The sequence below is a fragment of the Biomphalaria glabrata genome, chromosome 14, assembly GCF_947242115.1.
Source record: "Biomphalaria glabrata chromosome 14, xgBioGlab47.1, whole genome shotgun sequence".
In the NCBI taxonomy this organism is placed as follows: Eukaryota; Metazoa; Mollusca; class Gastropoda; family Planorbidae; genus Biomphalaria; species Biomphalaria glabrata.
The window spans coordinates 29,252,158-29,272,099 of NC_074724.1; the positions used below are offsets into that span (position 1 = coordinate 29,252,158).

Here is a 19,942-nt window from a genome sequence, read left to right on the forward strand (position 1 = left end):
TACACACTGTACGATGATAGTACGATTTGAACTTTTGTCAGTGATTTTTTTATTCAACAAAGCTCAACAATACAACAAAATATAACAGCAACAAATAACAAAAGTCTACTGGGCCGGACTTAAACTTGATACGGTCCTAAGCTATTTCATTATGGGGCTCCTTATAAATCCAGTCCCTAACGGGCTTCAAAGACAGACGACTCCAGAACGTGAGACTGAAAGGTTGTGCTATTGTATTGAGTTAGATTTTGTTAAATAATATTATTTCTAAAGTCTAGTACATTTATTTTATCTTAGATGAATTTGATATTGTCTATATTTAAAATCAAGTTATAATTAGTATTGTTCACAAGTTAGTTCAAGTTTTATTAGTTAAGATATATTACGCCTACAGCGGTTTGTCTACCAGCAGATTAGTGCTACCAATCAATGACCGTCAACAACAAGAGAATCTTTTATTATATAAATCAGAATCTTTGATCTTTTACATCTTTATAGGCCATGTTTGAGAAAAAACATGCGGTGGATTTAGTTTCGAGATTGAAATTAAGTGCAATGGTTTTGTGTGTTTGTTTTTTTGTATTAGAACAAAGGTTTTCAGTTTGAAGTTGTATATTGCGGCCGTACTAAACGATTGCGGGGCCCTATACGAAACGGATTGCGTGGGGCCCACTTTGGGTAAGGATACGGATAATAAGTGAAAATTAAGAGTTTGTATTGGAAAATAAATTCGTCTTTGCATTTTATTCATTCTTTACTACCTACAGAATTACTACACGAGCCTTGCGTGTAGCAAAGTCATACAGTATATCATAAAAATTCTGTTTCTTACATAGATCACGCTCAATAGCAAGAATTACCAAATATTTTAATCTATCTTCGAGAAATGTTGAACTCAAGTAATTCTTCATTAGTTTGCAGCTCGAGAAGCTTCTTTCTCCAGATTCCGCATTTACGGGTAGGATTGGCGATTTCCATATTGAATAACACCCCAAAATGATATTTTGTCTATATTTCAGGAGATTTTAACGATTTTTCAAAAGATTTTAATAATTTCTGGAGATTTCCAGGACTTTTTCATATATTTTGCAATTTCAGGAGATTTCTAGGAGCTCCTGGTAAATGAGAAGGCCGCGGGAAATCTTTTATAAATTATACAAGGTTACAAAGACAGTTTGTGTGGAAACACAAGCTCAAAATCGGCCCGCGAAGTGGTCCACCAAGGCAGGCAAAAAGGCAAATTTCAATATTTTCAAAAAGGGCATCAGAATGAAATTCCATCAGAGACAAATGACAGAGAAGAATGGAGAAAGAAGGTTGACGGATCTTGCGTGGTGCCCAAGCGGTTCAGCAGACCAAAGAATAGGTGAAAGTGATTGTGAAGTTGGATGTGAACCTAGTCTAACTGATGTCTTATAATGAATATCTAATTGATTTAATTGTTTTGTAAAGGATCAATTTCTTATTCAAATCCTCAAGAAAAAAGCATTTCCGTAAAAAAAAAATGTTTTTTTTAGTTAAATGGTGCATGATTGTGGGGCAGCGCTGCAGCGATAATATATAGTTCGTCTATCATGGTTCGATGATGACCAGTTTGTAATCTAGGGGGCTGAGGGCTTTGATTGGGAGGGGGGGGGAGATGATTAGTGGCTTGCACTGGAATTTGAATTTAACTGAGGAGGATTCGCGCAGCACGTCGACCTCACTCTCTCGCCCAACCTTTTCTGGAAGCAAGATTTGGTCAAGACATCGGGAATGAGTAAATGGGTATTACTGTCTATACAATTACGCATGTGTCTTGACCTGCTCTTTAGTGCTACTTATTAATTGTTTAAAATTATGTTCAAATTATATGCATACTAAATAGATTTTTTTCTTTAAAAAAAGTAAACATTTCTATTGTGAAAATGTAGTAGTTAGTTCGTAACTTTGCAATACAATTGTAAAAAAAAAAATATTTTAAATAAATCTAAAACCATTTGTGTTGTGAGAATGGATAAAATATGTCTCCCCTACTAAAGAGCATTTCGTGTTTGTTACTATTAATAGTGAATAGTTGTAAAAGTGATGTATTTTTATGAAAAAACTGCTTGCATAAGGGATTTTAAAAAAATTTGACTTTTCGCTTTTAGAAAAGAAAAAAGTAGCCGTTGCATCAGAACTTTGAATGGTCTAAATTATTATGATGTCGGTTTTTCGCTATCTTTTCTAGTTTACGAGATCTAAACGGGACGAATGGACGAACTGTTGGACAGAAAACTAATAGCGTCTTTTCCCCATTCGGGGACCGATTAAAATGGTTTAATAAAATCAGTGCTTTTTTTGTGACGGTACTCACCGGTAGGGTGTAATTGCACCTTTTTCAATGTGGGGAAAAATTATTACTTTTCTTGTATTTTAACATTTATTATTAATTTATTAGTAGTTCAAAGGCGATCCATATTTGTGTACTGGCACCTATTTCTTTACAAATGAGTATCAATGTTAGCAACATACACCTAGAATTAGCGCGGGTACTATGAAAGTGCGGGGCCCACTGCGGTTCCATAGGTTGCATTGGCCTGTGTATATTTCTAAAATGTATTTAGAGAACATTTTATCCTATTCTCTTACAGAATTTAATGGTCTGTGCCTTTATTATCAACAACCAAATAACATTTTAACAAATCCGTAGTTTGAAAACAAACCGCTAAAAAAGCCATAAACTATGCTAAATATATAAATTAAGGGACTTGATTCCATACAAAACCCAGTTGGCTGTAGTAATTAGAATTAAATTGGCTAATTCCCTTCGTCTCGTCTCTTGTTCGGTTAAAGAGAAGCTCTTCAAGACAGCTAACTACTGTCGAGTCTTCGGAAAGATAGAATTTATTTGCGAACATCTGTTTGGCACTCCCTAGGAGTGGTAGATCACCTGTATTAAAAATAAAAAGAATAAAAGATTAATCTGAAAACTTTTGGAATATTTTTTTTCCTTTTAAAGTAATCTGATACGTTTTGATAAAATTGTGAAATTGTCTGAATTCGTAGAAATTCCTATTGAAACTGAACTAAAACGGAAATCTTGCTTCTGACACCAAAATTTGAAGGAGAATTAAGAAGAGAATTGAGAAAGAACAGAACTGAGTGAAGAGACTGAGATAGAATTTAGAGGAGAATTGATAGAAGAGAATCTTATCTTACCTTATATAATACAGACGTTACTTCAAAAAAGATGATTACGTCCTACGCGTCATGCATTCCGTCATGCATATTAACCAATGACTTAAATTCTGTCAAGTCACTGGTTTTCCTGGCTAGCTCAGGCAATCCATTCCATGTTCTAATAGTACTAGGGAAGAAGGAGCATTTGTACAAATTTGTCCTAGCATATAAGATGAGGAATGTGCCTTTATCTTTGTGTCTTTTTGAGTATTTTATTAAATTTTGTTTTTGTATTTGAAGATTATGGTTCAGTGTTTTATGTATAATTGCTACTTTACTTTTGCGTCTTCTGTCCTGAAGTCTTTCTAAATTTAGTGATTTTACTAAAGCTGTTACTCTAGTCAAATGTGAATATTCGTTTGTTATGAATCTCACTGCTCTATTTTGTGTCTGTTCCAGTTTCTTAAAGTTTTCTTGAGTTGAGGGGTCCCAAACAAAGGATGCATATTCTATTATTGGCCTAACCTAGGTTAAATAACAATTTAGTTTTATGTTCTTATTTGATTTATAGAAATTTTAAGGGGAATGGAATGGTAAAGTAGAATTTAGAGGAGAATTTATTGAAGAGACTCTAGAGGGGAATTTTTCGAGAAGAATGGAATGGTAAAGTAGAATTTACAGGAGAATGGATAGAAGATAATCTAGAGGGGAATGGAATGGCAAAGTAGAATTTAGAGTAGAATTTATTGAAGAGACTCTAGAGGGGAACTTAGAGAAGAATGGAATGGTAAAGTAGAATCTAGAGAGGAATCTAGAGGAGAATTTCTCTCTCTCTTATTCAGGGAACCTCAGTAATACAGTCCCCCTTTCCCCCCCCCCCTCTATCACACTTCTCTATTACTCCTATCTCACATTTCCCTCTCTCTTTCTTATACATATAGTGGCACCCTTACGGGGAAAAAAACAACAACTAACTGACCTGTGGATAGAATACAAATGCCGCGGTAGAAATGACCTGCACATGGAAAATCGTGCGGTGGTCCCCTCCAGTTTTTAAACCTCGTTAGAAAAGGTTTGACCAGGGACGTGCTGTTCTCCGTCTCTGGGACACCTAAGTTTGAGAGAGAAACAGTGTACTGTGACTGTAGTGTGATTTTTCTTAATAGGTAATATTCTAACCCAGTAGTTCTCAAACTGGGATGGGTTGACTCCAGGGGTCCGCGAGGCTACCAAAGGGGGTCCGCAGAAAAATGAAAATTGTATACTTTTAGAATAACGTCTTCGCTTACAGCCAGTTTATCCGATTGAATGATACAATTGAATAATTTGAATAATAATCAACTCTCTCCTCATTACTGTTTACTACTGTTTACAGGGGCGGCCTTAGCAGTGCGCAGGGGCCCTGGGCGGGACCCTGAGCCGTAAGGGTAGACTATGTATATACCGCATCACGCTAACGGGCTAATCCGTCTCTAAAGCTGTAACAATAACAATATACTATGTCCGCCTCTAACGCTGTGGTCCTAATTTTTATTACAAAACATAAAACATCATGTAGATACTGTTGGCCTACTATTGGGTGCTAAAGTACATTATATACTGTATTGTAATTGTTCTGCATACATTTTTCTTCTAATTTAAAAAAGTTAACAAAAAAATACTCCCATGGCCGCACGATGTCTATGCACACTTAGGCGGAAGCAACAAATTCAAAGAGTTTATTTAGTATATAAAAATTGACGTTCAATCGTATTTTATCAGGAAAATGTATAGTGATCAAGTTTGAGAAAATAAAATATCCGATCGCGGGGCCTAGGGCTATTTCCCCACTTGCCACCCCCTATGGCCGCTACTGACTGTTTAATATGTCTATAACTTACTATTCTATGACGACCTAAACTAAAGATTTGAAAACATTCTTCACTTGGATACGACTCGGTATTGAACCTTTTTGCGCGGGAACAAACTCAGATCCCAATCGCAGATTCTTCTTCTTCGTTCTCATGTATGTGTTGGAAGGCAGACAAGTAGTCCTCTATCTGAGATGAACCGCGCAGTGGTTTCCAGATCTGGCAGCTTTCTACATATAGTTTTTGTTCTAATGGGTGTGGGGGGGGGAGTTCGGGATCAGTGTCTTGTTCGGGCCTCTCGATACAGTATGCAGCAGTTTTGAAGGACATGGTCGGCATTCTCTGACGATGCTACGCAAATCTCACTAGTTTTATCTCCTAGAATATTTTGTTGTGTCCAGCTCTGAAATATATTTTGGTCAAGTCGGAACAGCTTGTAATTGGCATCTTTTTTTCTTTAACTTTGTGTGAGAGCGGGTTTATTTCTCGTTTATTGAAACTCTATTTTGTTTCATTTCTTCCTGGTAGAGACGGATTTTTGATTTTTTAGTCATTCTCCAGCCTTTGGCCAACACGTCTGTCTTTTCATTGCTTTCTATTTCAATGTGGAATGTGATCCATTTGAGGACTATTACCTTTCGTTATTGAGATCTACAAGAGCTGTCCTGGCGTTAGTCAGGAAGACAATCTGACTGGCATGCTGGGGTGATTTATTAACGAGGTAGATGCTGGCCAAGAGATCGCCAATTGCAATTGACATGTCAGAGATGAATCCATAGTAATCCAGGAGCAGCTTATTAAAATATCCACAAACGAGGAACTTCAATGTGTAAACAAGGATATCACAAAATCTGGTTACAAAACGTATCCAAATTGATATCTTGCAATATGGGTCATTGTAAAGAAGTTGACTCTTTTCCTTCGTATTTGGTAGAACGCAGATGTAGATTATATAAGATAAGATAAGATAAGATAAATGCCGTGAATAGCTTTATTACAAATAAAAGAAACCGACTTGAAATTTGTGCTCGTTGAGCCGGGCATTCATTGGCTACACTCATTTCATTTGTGCTCGTTGAGCCGGGCATTCATTGGCTAGACTCATTTCATTTGGTCAACCTCATCCAAGTCAGTTTTTTTTTAATTTTATTTTACACAAAAAGTTCTATTTCAATAAATAGCTTTCATCAAAATGTCTCTTTTTTAAAATACATTTGTTACATATATATAATATATGCATTTATGTAACTTTTTCACTCAGAGGTACATCGAAAATTTTGACTGTATGAAGGGGTCCCTGGGTCTAAAGATTTTGAGATCCTCTGGGCAGATGCGGACGCAGTCTAACAATGAAAAATATCTTATAGGGAAAGAAAAGGAAGACGCAGGCTATCGAAGTATACATTTCGATGAAAGGGAAAGCAATAGCCGATGTTTTTTTGTTTGTTTTTTTAAATAAATTATGCATAGACATAGTAACCTGCGTGTTCTGTGGCCTAGAATATAACTATTATCAGTTGACACTTCACAACTAGGTAGACATCGCGTACTAAATCCGATTCGATCCCGGCCAGTCGGGTTAATGTCCAAGCTCTCTATCATCCCATCATAAAGACGTGTAGGGCCTACATGTTTCAACCTTACCTCTATATGTTCCCCTAATACCCAGCTGGGGGTTATGGTTCAACGTTGCAAACAATGTCTCATCAGGAATTCTCGATGTATTCACCCAGGCCAGAATTGTCTTGATTCGTTTATTATGTAGAATAAAATCGACGAAGTCCCTGTTCTCAAAAAACAAAAAAATAATCCATTTTTGATAAAGAATATTTATATCAACAAACTCTACAAGATAAAGTTTTTTTTTAATTGGTCCAAAGAAACGTAGGTGTGTAAAATTACATATAGACTCTTACAGGGGCGGCTATAAGTGTAGGCTACGCGGGTCCTGGGCCCGACCAGTTACGTATATGTTGATGATGGAAGTCCCTATTTGTAATACTGGACTGATTACGCGAAATTTCAGGGTATTTTTTGTAAACAATTGTTTGAAATCCTTCCATTCCTTTATTGGAGATTTCCATGTATGGGCAGATATAAATACTTATCTATGTTGGTGTATCAGGTGTGCGTAATACAGGCATTGTCGAAAAGCTGTGTATTTAAATGGTATAGGATATTTTATGTGCGTCTACACTATTTAGCACTCCCTACGCACAGCACGAGTAGTTTATTATTTAATTGGACTCACCAATCTTTCAATATGGCGTCTAGCCGTCCATGGCCATGTTTAGATTGCATATATTTATTTCAGAATTTTCCCCCCGATTTTCCTTTTTTTTTTTTTTTTAAATATTTTCATACGTTTTCTCTACTCTTCCTTTTTATCGCCCCACATTTCTCAATATTGCTTTCTCTTCATATTCTACCCAATTGCACTTTATTGCTTAAAGAGCGTACACAGTTTCATAAAAAAATAAAAATGTACGCAACGAGGAGATCACCACGATGAGCACGTATCGTGTATTGAGTTTTTCTCACTCAAGTTGGCTCTGACACAAATTATTTTATTATTGTCAAAATTAAGTAAGAAGACTAGACTCTATTTTAATAGTCTACACCAAGACTAGACTCTATTTTAATAGTCTACACCCTGAACAAAACTTTTTGAAAAATTAAGATTTCTTGAATATTCTTGTTACTAATTTATGGTTACTTAGACAAAAGACAGACGAGGCAAGTCTCCGCAGTGAGTGATGGCAGTTATCCCAAAATCTAAACTCATTGATAAAAAGAAATAGTTGCAAATATTAGTCAGTTTAGAAGATTTACCCTAAGAGAAACCAAACATAATCGTTGACCAAGCTTTAAGATGACAAGCAACTGACATATTGACTGACCTATTGACTGGTATTCTACTAACTTACTAACCTAATGACTTTTTTTTCGTTTTAATCTTTTGTATGTTCCTTCAGATTCTGAAGATGACTACACCCTAACCCGACACCCGTAGGATGGTAGGGGATGGCAGAGGGCAGGCCTCAAACCCGGGACACTCGTGACCACGTATATGTACTGACCTATTGGCTGCTATGTGCACTGAGCCTTTTACTGCCGTTAAGTTGAAAGGTGGTTTTGAAGTCCATTTGCTTTTTTTAACTCTGTGGAGACAGATTGTAATGAATAAATTCAGTAATATCTATCTATCTATCTATCTATCTATCTATCTATCTATCTATCTATCTATCTATCTATCTATCTATCTATCTATTTATCTATCTATCTATCTATCTATCTATCTATCTATCTATCTATCTATCTATCTATCTATCTATCTGTCGGTCTGTTTGTTTGTTTGTTTGTTTGTTTGTTAGAAAGCTTATATCAAATCACTCTGTCTGTGTGTGTGACTGTCTGTCTGTCTGGTCAAAAGTTTCTACACGTCATTTCTTCCACACCCAATCTCGGATCAAGCTGAAATTTTGCAAAATTTCTTTTACCCGACAGCACAAGAATCAATAAAGAAACTTTAACCAATTAGTGGATTAACTATTTGTGATAAATTATTTTGTTTGGTATCTCGAATGAAACCGTAATTGACTAAAGTGGTGGTATAAACTGAATTATCCCCCTTTATAGGTCACATTCCGAGTCTGAGTGAACACAAATCTGAATAATAGGACGAGACCATAGAAACAATAAATAACTCTAGAATGTTCCATGTTCAAAACCTGTCCACTAGCAAAGTGGTTACCGTGTTGGCTTGAGAAGTCTGAGAAGGCTTGAGCCATGAGTTCGAATTCAGGTCTTCCCCCCTACCTTTTTTTTTATGGTTGGTCTAGATCAGTGATTCCCAAAGTGGTCTATATAGACCCCCGGGGGTCTATATAAAATAAATTGGGGGTCTATGATAATAGATTTCATTTAAACATGTCGTGACTTAAAAATAATTTTTACATCCCATTTATGTAATTCTTTCATACATTAATATATGATTTGTTCGTTAGTTAATCTTTTAAATATTTATCCTGCTTTTCAAACGAGAAATTGTTGTATTTAATTTCAATACTTATTTAAATAGCTTCATTTTGTCTACATGTAACAAATTTATAACAAAAAAAGAAATGTAATTGTCAAGATTTGTTTATTTAAAATTGTTCCTTCCTTCCTTATCAAACAAACTGTTGCCATAGTGAGTTTTTTTTATGACGATATGAAACCAATTACGCTATAGGATCATCCAAGACAATGCCACACTGACAAAAATTGACAAAGATTTGAAAATCTTTCGTACATTAAAAGAATAAGTTTAGAATTAGACCCACAAAAACTTCTTCTACATCATAAAGAGAAGTTGATGATTAGTGAGAGTCTTCCAAGATCTCTTTACTTATAGTAGAATATGTAATGTGTCTAATTTGTAGAAAATTGATTTTACAAGTCATTGTAGTTTTCAAAACTGTTTTACACAAACCTACATCTGATTGTATTAAAAGAAGTTCTTTAAGCAACAATAAATTTCAAGGTCACTGTGTTATGAGTTATAACATTAAAAGCTTCTTATATAACTCTTTGGAACACGACATATCTACAGTTTAGGAACTGCGGCGTCATAGGTTCTGACAGGGTGTAGCGCCGAGTGCCATAAACTGCCTATGGGTTGTCTGCTCCTTAGTTTTCCTCAGAGTTGACCCACAAAACCTTTCCCATGTTTAGGTATAGTTGCAAGGCAGCAGAGGTTTGAATTTAGTTTACCTTCTTCTAGGCGAGTAGCCAAGATTAATGAGCCCTTCCTGCTCGAAGCTTACAGGCAACAGTTACTCGCCTACGCCCCCTTCTCCTGTTAGTGAAAAGAGCTCTGCCGACCCAATATTTGAGCCACACGTTAAAGATCAAGAAATAGACTTGAAACTGATCTTTGCGTAAACTTTTACAAATTAATTAATGAATTACTTAATATTGATTTTTGAAGGACTACTTCATAGAACAACAAATTTCTATATGAAACATAATATCCATAGCAACAGATGATACACCCGCAAAACAAAACAAAATTTAATTGGTATAAATTTGATTTTTTTCAATAAAAAAGATATATCTACATATATAGCTTTAAATTACTTTTTCACTATTTAACTCACTATAGTTAGAATTTTGTTTACAAAAATGTTAATGAATTAGCCAAAATTTGCAAGTTAAGCCGGGCGTCTACCAAAAACCAGAAAACATGAAAAGGGGTCTACGAGACAAAAAAGTTTGGGAACCACTCTTCTACATCTATTACAAATTTAATTACATGTCTGATCGAAACTAATTGAAACAAGTAGCTTAATATAAGCTTTGTTTTTTTTTTTAAATTATTTTTAAAAATATTTTCTTGTTTGTTTGTTTGTCTTGTTGTCAGCCTTTGTTTGCCCGTGTTACATAACTCTTTATCGGTAAAAATGTCTGCAGAAGATTGTATAGCTACGCAGCTAATGCTATTTCCCAGGTTTGAGATTTCCCTAATTTTGTTTGTGCATAAAATCGACTCGATACGTTGAACAAAACATTCAGACTTGTCAGTTTCAGGGAACACTTCCATTATTCGAGATGGAAGACCAATAACCTTTTCAGACTCCTGGGAAACAAAAAGGGACAAATGTTGTTTTATATAGCAACTCATACCTGACGAACGAAACAGGTTAAAGAAACTTTCTTAAATTCACAGTGTCAAGACGTTGGGGTACCCACTGGAGTGAGACATTGTTTTACAGCATTGTTTCTCAAAATTTTGACTGTGACATCCCCCACTACACACCCCCCCCCCCCTTTTTTTTTTGTAGCTCGCTAGGAAATCTGGGAAATGTTTTAAATATACAATGAAACTTAAATCTTGTGATTAAAGCACATTTTTATCACAGTGTTTTGTGTGATTAAGAGGCCAAATCGCTTAACTACGGTTCGGCCACCTTACAAGGGGGATTGGAATCGGGTAGAGTTGTATTTCCTTAGCGCCAAAAGGCAGCACTGAAACCTTCTCCCTGATACCCTCTCTCCCAAAAGAAATTGGTCCATACCACATTGAGCATGCTATATACATAAAAGATGAACTTTATGAAAGAAATTAATAGGTAATAATTACAAAATCAATAATAATTTTAAAAGTTGTTTTTTTAAACACAATAAAATGTTCTTTCTAGAGTTATTAACGGATAGGTAGCAGGCTCACCTTTCAACCAGCAAGGAGGCCATGGGGTCCATCGGGGTCCGGGACGGAGACCTGTCGTCAAGCGATTTCCTAGGTTCTTAACTGTCATTGTAAGAAGAGCGCGATCAAAGAAAATAAAAGTTAGATTGGGGTGATAAAGAACTAGGCCTATATTGAATTATTTTCGTACAACTAAGCTACAAAAATGCATTCTCCTAGCATTTTGAGCGAGACACTCCTCATGCGTTTTGCCACATGAGTTTGCCACAATTCATGCAGGTATATGCATCTATCCTAGGGCTAGATGACAGGACAGCTTTCTTACTAAAAAATAAAACGCAAGTCGAATTAAGTCAAACCACACAAATGACACGTTGAGCCCCACAGTTTGAGAAACACTACCGTACAGCTATTCCATACAAAATAGTCCGCTAAGAATATTCCTACGACTTCAATACAGAACTTGCCAGTCAAGCGGTACGGAAATGACAGAAAGGCTTTCTACATTCTTTAAAAGACATGTGTCCTTTTTTTTTTTTTTTTTTTTTAGAGTAGTGTTAAGAATTTTAAAGGCGCAGTCCCAAAGCGTTTCGCAACAGGGAGCACACAGAAAACTGTTTATGAGTAACACAAGTACACTGAGGCGTATCTAGGGTGGGGGAGGAGGGGGAGAATTTGAAAACTCAACCGGGCCCAATGAGTGTTTTTTTCACATTAAATATTAAATATTACGCAAATTGCAGGGGCCCCCGAAGAGTCAAACCCCTTCTCCCCGGGCCTCTAAATGATGGCGAATTCCTAGCTACGCCACTGCAAGTACATGGGAAGTGGGGATTAGGGGAAGTAGATTGAGATAGAGAAGTTTAAATGAACTTTACATTTCATGTTTACTAGTTGTTAAGTCACGTTCCCAGTTTTACATCTCTGACTATGTAATAGGAAGAATAAAAAGCATTGCCTTATCTTATCTTATCTTTAAGACGTTACCTCAAAAGAAAAGATATTAACTCCCTACGCGTTTTATGTATCAACGTTATTTTGCAATCTAATTAGTGAGTCTGCTAAGTCGTGGCTGCTTCAGGCGACCCATTTTGTGCTCTAATGGGACTAGGGAAACAGGAGCGCTTGTAGAAATTTGTCCTAGCACCTGGAACAAGGAATGTGCCTTTTCTTTATGTCTTTCTGAGTATTTCATTACATTTTGTTTTTCCATTTTATAATTATGGTCTAATGTTTTACGTATTACGGCTACTGTATTGGTTATTCTTCTGTCTTATCTTATCTTATCTTATATAATACAGACGTTACTTCAAAAAAGAAGATGATTACGTCCTACGCGTCATGCATTTAGTCATGCATATTAACCAATGACTTAAATTCTGCCAAGTCACTGGTTTTCCTGGCTAGCTCAGGCAACCCATTCCATGCTCTAATAGCACTAGGGAAGAAGGAGTATTTGTACAAATTTGTCCTAGCATATGGGACGAGGAATGTGCCTTTATCTTTGTGTCTTTCAGAGTATTTTATTAAATTTTGTCCTGAAGTGTCTCTAAATTTAGTTATTTTACTGATGGTGTTACTTGAATAAAATGTGAAAATTCGTTTGTTATGAATCTTACTGCTCTATTTTGTATCCTTTCTAGTTTATATATATAATTATTTTGCCCGAAAGGCCGAAACACTGTCATACCGACAACACCCTACACTATTTTTCTAGCACTCAAATTTCATGCCCTTTTTTGTCTCTTTCTTCCTACAAACGAAGGGGCCGCAACTCCCTTTTTAGGCTTATCAGTTGTAGCCTTCAATATCCCTGCACTTTTCGCATATACACAATATATGGCTCCTTCTGTCTCGGAAGACAATGGATGCGCCCAGATGAGTCACTGGCTTTGGTTACGTTTCGAGATGGGGCAGAATCTGGAGTGACTGATCAAGCCAGTTCTGGAACGGCAGAGTTTGCCACAATTCATGCAGGTAAATGCATCTGTCCTAGGGCTAGATGACAGGGCAGCTTTCTTTTTCTTTCTCTTGGCTGACGCAGCTTCGTTTCTTTTGCATACAATAAATAATATTAGTGTATGGAACTAAAGAGCCGCAGCTTCACACCCAAAGAGCAGCATGTGGCACTCGGCGAAGTTCGTACCAGCACGTACAGTCTGTCTGACCTATATAAACAAAATTTTGAAATAAAACACCCCTTCTAGCGGAACAGTTTTAAAGAAGAAAAATAACTATTCGCAACTTTGTCCACACTTTACAGACTTTGTCAGCCCTCAAATTCTATGTCTTCTTCTGTCTATTTCATCCTACATACGAAGGGCTCGCAACCCCCTATTATAGAGTATGCACAAACACTTCTTAGGGCCATCAGCCTTCTTATCTGCCTGCATTATAATGCAACCCCCAACCAACACATCCTGAGGTGGCTGAATGGTTAAGTGCTTGGCTTCCGAAGCTGGGGTCCTGAGTTCAAATCTCGATCAAGATTAAGATTGGGTTTTTTAGGACGCCCCTCTGAGTCCGCCCAACTCTAATAGGTACTTCACTTTAGTTGGGGAAAGTAAAGGCTGTTGGTCGTTGTGCTGGTCACATGACACCTTGCTCGTTAATCGTAGACCAAAGAAACATATGACTTTAACATCACTGCCCTATAGATCGCAAGGTCTAAAAGGGGAACTAACTACTTTACTTAGCTAAATCTTCAACTAGAGTAGTAGTACATTACTATATTCAGTGGAACAACCAGTATTACAAAGATATCACATATTTGTTGGATATCCTCCTTCTTTCCAGCCTCGAACTTTTAAGCCGCCCTAATTTTTTTCATCTTTCAAATTAAAGGCCGGTAATTCACAGTTTTACACCAAGCATCACTGCTAGCATATAATAATGCACCCGCACTACACACAATTTCTACCCTTAAATAATAAAAAGGATTGATAAAAAGTTTCAACCTTATCCGAGAATGAAAAGTGGAAAAAATAATGTCTTCAAACAAGATTCGATTCAGACAGACAGACAGACAGAGTGAGTTGATATAATCTTTGTAAAAATCTGCAATGTGAATAGTAAGTGTGCTAATGGTGAAACCCAACTACACAAGAACATGCTGCTATAGACTTATCCAGTTACGACATCAAAATAGAGATCTCATTATATGTAAGCAAAATTATGTCTTGATGGATTGCCTAACATGTACAAAATTGTGTCTTGATGGATTGCCTAACATGTACAAAATTGTGTCTTGATGGATTGCCTAACATGTACAAAATTATGTCTTGATGGATTGCCTAACATGTACAAAATTATGTCTTGATGGATTGCCTAACAAGTACAAAATTATGTCTTGATGGATTGCCTAACATGTACAAAATTATGTCTTGATGGATTGCCTAACATGTACAAAATTATGTCTTGATGGATTGCCTAACATGTACAAAATTATGTCTTGATGGATTGCCTAACATGTACAAAATTATGTCTTGATGGATTGCCTAACAAGTACAAAATTATGTCTTGATGGATTGCCTAACATGTACAAAATAATGGTTTACCTTTTCACTGTACCTTCTATATCATTTGCGCCTCTGTAAGCTTTTAAGATTTGAACCAGCTCCCAATTGGTCTTGAGCGGGAACTCCTGCCCCGTCAGGTTTATAAAATACTTCCATTTTTTATATCTCCAAAGCTCCTTCATGCAGACAAACTCCGGCTCCAGGACGCTAAAAGTCCCCCACTGGACATCCACCCGCTCTGGAGCAATGAACACATTTTGAAAACATTGAGAGATGGCTGAGATCGCACTCAGGAAACCAGGCTCGGCCTTTTTGTCTACATGGACACAGTAGTAGTTCTGTGGTCTGTATATTAACCTCAGGAGTCGCTCAACCATCTCAATATCTTTATACGCCAGCAGTGAAAAAGCAATGGGAAAGTTCTCCTCATCAGAGTGCAAGGGACATGTGACGTAGCCTCTTTGTGTTTTGAAATGTTCACAGTTTTCCGACAAATTCAGATAAAATTCGTTCGACAACAGTTGTTTTTTGGTCTTCTTATTTCTTGTTATAGCATATGACGTGGCGTTCTGGTCGCCAGCGAAAATTTGTTTACAGTTTACTTCAGAAACTTTGTACATCGTTTGAATTTTTTCGATATTCCTTAAAGAGCAGCTTGCTGAAGCAGAGTTACGTCTTTGATCTTCTTGACCTGAATTCATGGGGGTCCTCTTTTCTTCCGGACGATCCGCCGAGGCCAAAACGTTAAAGATGTTGCGGATGTCTTTTCCATTGAGCTGCCGGTTCACGTCAATGCCAGAAACGTGCCAGTTTTCACCCAGGGATGAGGGAGATAGAAATTTGATTAGGTCCAGGGCTTTCACCCTCGTGTCTATCTCTTGAGACGAAGGCAGCGCCCTGAGGTTGCGATAGTCTGAGGGCGATGGAGACAAAGCCCCACGCCCAGAGTAGATGACGTAGATGCACAAAAGAACAGACTGGACGTAGAAAAATATTTTTAACTTCTTGAGCAGACACCGGGCCGTTAAGCAGTTTTTATACTGAAGTCTGAACATCATTTAAAGCGCTTGTTGAGGTGCAGTCGAGAACTTATTTCATTACTGAAAAAAAAATGCAAATTTATGACCACCATATTTGTGCTTAATTTAATTATGACATATGGGAAATTTTGTGGTTCATAAAGACGTACCAATCACATATCAGGATAACATGTAAATTAAAAAATAAATTGCATTGATCTTCGTTCAATGTTTACTATCTTTATTTAATTAATAGGCCATGTTTCTTTATATTAAAACGATTATTGTGGCCTTTAGAGTTTTCGTTGACAATCTACTTCTAATTTGGTTGGGTAAATATTTGTTTTTACATGTTTCAGGTTTTCCTTTAGAGTTGAAGATAATCTGCATCCAAAAACTCTCACAGGACGATGGAAGAGGGAATCACGCACGGTTCGAACCCAGGACCATCAAGACCAACGAACGACAGTTCAGAGCGCATACCACACGACCGGGCAGCATAAATAGAGGGTTGGGTTGGAGAAGGGGGGAGGTCCGTAAGTTTTAAGCTTGATATTGAATATATTTCTCTGGATTTGTTCTTCAAATTAAATTAATTAATGTCTATTCTTATTCGGAACATTGGGTGTGTTTATTCCTTTTAGGATTTCAATTTGGATTCGCACAGTGGCGGATACCTCCGAAAGTTCTGTAGGCTGGTCCTCAATTCAAATATCTCCGGCTACGTGTGGTAATTGGGTAGTCCGACTTTGTCATAAAGTATAGAACCATACTAACCACATTCTTCCAGAGTCAAAGACTAGTGTAAAGAATATATGTTGTAACAAAAAACAAATATAAAAAAAAAAAACCCAGTATATATAGATATACCCATTGAGCCATTGAAAAGAAAGGAACACAATAGGGTCAAAAGAATTCTTGGGAAATGCAAATCCGTTTATTTCTACGAACAATAAAAAGTTCACTGTGCCCAACGAATACGCTTTCTTATAGCACAGCTCGCTTTCCTAGCTTACTCCTGTTTAGAATTTATTTTACAAAAGGGCTGTCACCCATGTATAAAAGCTTAACTCCGTTGCATTATATCTTTGAGTGAGACTACGCTTTAGAGCATTATGTATTACACTAATTACAAAGAAAATACTTTACACTGTTTGAGAATTTAGCGGAACACTTCGCTTATATTTTCGTGACCTACTAGATAATTATTCCAGTAGTTGGTGGAACACCTATTCAGACCTTGTGGATCACTTCCGCGGAACACAGTTTGTGAAACACTGCTTTAGGGTAAAAATAGCTAATACCTGTTACTGTTGTACAATAGATCAACGTATAAACCGAACAAGCTCTAGATCAACCTAAAGCACACAATTACATTCTCTACCGACAATTCAGATGTAAATGTGAAAGAAACCTCTCAGACAAACTTTTAATTTTAAGTTCGTGTCCTAGTGTTGGCTATTTCATTTTTTTTTAGGGTTTTCCCTTGCAGTGAAATGTATGCCACTAGCTTTTTAAAGAACTCCACACCGTAAATATAAATAACTCGAAATACAGACTATCCACACCTGCTGATTTGTTCCCAGGCATATAGATGTCCGAAACATCCCAACTTTTTTTCCAATAAACCGTCTGCCTTTAACGATCTCTCTATCACACTTTCTAGCCCGCAAATTCTTTCCTTTTCTCCCCAACCTCTCTCTCTCTCTCTCTTGAACTCCAGTTTTGACCTCTTCCTTGTTTTGCGCATCGTAATGTTACCTAACAAGACTTTTGACTTGAATCGAAATGACTTGCATTGTAGTGCCTCCTCCTCGACACACACAAACGCACACACATACTTTTTGGCCCGTCAATTCTAGTATCACTTTTACTTCCGGCCCTCCCGCCCACAATAAAAAAAAGTTAGTCCTACGTACTATCTCTGACTTTTTCTTCGGCTTGAATTGAATACGAACTATTTAACTTCAAGTGGTACGCCCTGACCCCCAAACGTTCACACTTGTTGGCGTTTTATTACTACAATATCACCCCTCTCTACCATTTTTAGCCCCTTACCGCACCCCTTTCAGCTCTTGAATTACGAGTATAGCACCTTCTAGAAGAGAAGAGCTACTGGAGGTGTGGAAAACGTTGATCGATCCAAAGGTAAACAAGAAATGTACACCAAACCTGCTAACCAGCACTGTGTGAGAAACCATAACTCAATACTCGAAGGATACCATCAAAGTTTACGAAGGAATACCAAGGCAAAACGACTTCGGGCTCAAGTGCTGTGGTCAGATTTCCTTGTCCATGTGCATGCGGAAGTAACTATGTTTCTGTAATGGAAGAAATATAAGAAACACTCTAGAACAGTGGTTCTCAAACTGTGGCACATGTGAATGCGGAAGTAACTATGTTTATGTAACGGAAGAAATATAAGAAACACTCTAGAACAGTGGTTCTCAAACTGTGGTCCATGTGCATGCGGAAGCAACTATGTTTCTGTAACGGAAGAAATATAAGAAACACTCTAGAACAGTGGTTCTCAAACTGTGGTCCATGTGCAAGCGGAAGCAACTATGTTGGAAAGAATAAGAAACACTCTAGAACAGTGGTTCTAAAACTGTGGTCCGCGGACCCCCCAGGGTCCACGATCAAAGGGGGTCCACGGATGAAAATTGTATACAAGTAAAATGACTTTTTAGCTAAAAGCCAGTTTATCCTATCGGATAATTTTAATACCAATCAACTCGTCACTCACTCCTGTTCTATATGTCTGTTACGCACTATTCGACCTTAACCATAGATCTGAAGACATTCTTCCCATGCATATTCCCGACTGGGTACTACGCTTTTTAGCGCATGGACAAACTCAGATCCAAATCACAGATGAATCCATACTACTACAGGAGCAGCTTATTGAGATATACAAACACGAGGAACTTAGACCAATGTTTGAACCAGGAGACCACAAGTTTGGCTACAAAAACAGATTCCAATTTTATATCCTGCATTATGGGTTATGTAGGTCACAGCCGGGGCTGCGTTGCCACGGGAAATACTGCATTCCTCACTAATCTTAGGACTCGAAGACAAGACTTATTATTATTATGGGTTATTGTAAAGAAATGGTTGACTGCTTTGCCGTCTTCTTATTCAGTACTACATGGATTCATTGCTACCAAGAAATCTCATCACACATCAAAGAAAACGAATAGAAATTTCTGTTCGTTGAAATTTGCGGTCGCTACTTACAAACATTGAACTGGACATAAATACATCCATAAAATCTTATTTACCTCATCCAAGTCGTTAACAATTTATTTTCAACAAAAGTTACACTCTCAACAAACATTTTTTTTAAATATTTTTTTTTATTTGTAATTTATATACTTTTATACTTTAAATGTAATGTAGCTTTTTCATGTAGGGGTCCGTTCGCAAGTAATGGCTATATAAATGGGTCCCCGGTTTAAAAAAGTATTAGAACCTCTGCTCTAGAAGCAACATATTGCCCAACGTGATCCTCTTTTCAGATTCACTTTCCTGCCTTCAAGCTTTTGGGAGCCTAGAGACGTGGCCATCACCACTGGGAAAGGCAATGTCATGCGTGGAGCGCCTAGAAGGAAAACACAAGGTACGAAAGGTGATATAATGGGTTTCATAGCATTTTGGAATCAAGGAAATGAAAGGGTCGAGAGTTAGGTAAAGCCAGAACGCTTTTAGACCCACCAGAGGAGCCGCAAACATACAAGATTGCAAAAGCTAGGATTTGTGAATGGTAAGACAGCTGGGATCATTTTAGAACGGGATGGAAAGTCTGGAAGTTTCTAAACCGCAAAAACAGGAAGAACGAATGGGGCAGACAGAAAGGATCAATCATTAAGCAAGTTTTCGCACTGGACACGGTCAGCTAGGAGCCTATTTCGCTAGGATTTGAGGGGATCACGATTTCAGATGTCGACCTCACGGAAGACGAGACAGTAGAAAACATCCTCAACAACTGCAGGGTGCCCAGAAGCGATTTCAAAGATACGACTAGTCTTGCAAAGTATAAAACTGGTGTATGCGGGTTTTTTTATGTCCTGTACGGAGACAAACACTACAGAACACTGCCAGATACATGGACCGTAGTATATTATAAGAGAGTAATCTTAGCATGGAACCTTAGTGCATGGAGGCTTACAAAAAACAGGAGAAGGGAATGAAAGTCTAACCTACACACGCGAAAAGGAA

At 37.3% G+C, this 19,942-nt stretch overlaps 1 protein-coding gene across 8 annotated transcripts in view; it reads right to left on the reverse strand.

Annotated features, from left to right (window-relative positions):
- LOC106072292 (beta-1,3-galactosyl-O-glycosyl-glycoprotein beta-1,6-N-acetylglucosaminyltransferase 3-like) overlaps window positions 1–19,942 on the reverse strand; it is a 32,984-nt gene continuing 13,042 nt past the window's right edge. For 7 of the 8 annotated variants that reach the window (XM_056010578.1, XM_056010577.1, XM_056010576.1 and 4 more), the window contains 5 exons: window positions 14,742–15,802; window positions 8,075–8,155; window positions 6,639–6,778; window positions 4,124–4,255; window positions 1–2,914 (listed from right to left, as the gene is read on the reverse strand). In XM_056010578.1, the coding sequence (XP_055866553.1) occupies window positions 2,724–2,914; window positions 4,124–4,255; window positions 6,639–6,778; window positions 8,075–8,155; window positions 14,742–15,760 (1,563 nt within the window). In that variant the 5' untranslated portion in view covers window positions 15,761–15,802 and the 3' untranslated portion in view covers window positions 1–2,723. Of the gene's footprint in view, window positions 2,915–4,123; window positions 4,256–6,638; window positions 6,779–8,074; window positions 8,156–14,741; window positions 15,803–19,196; window positions 19,326–19,942 lie in introns of all 8 variants that reach the window. The other variant, XM_056010581.1, reaches the window with a different exon arrangement.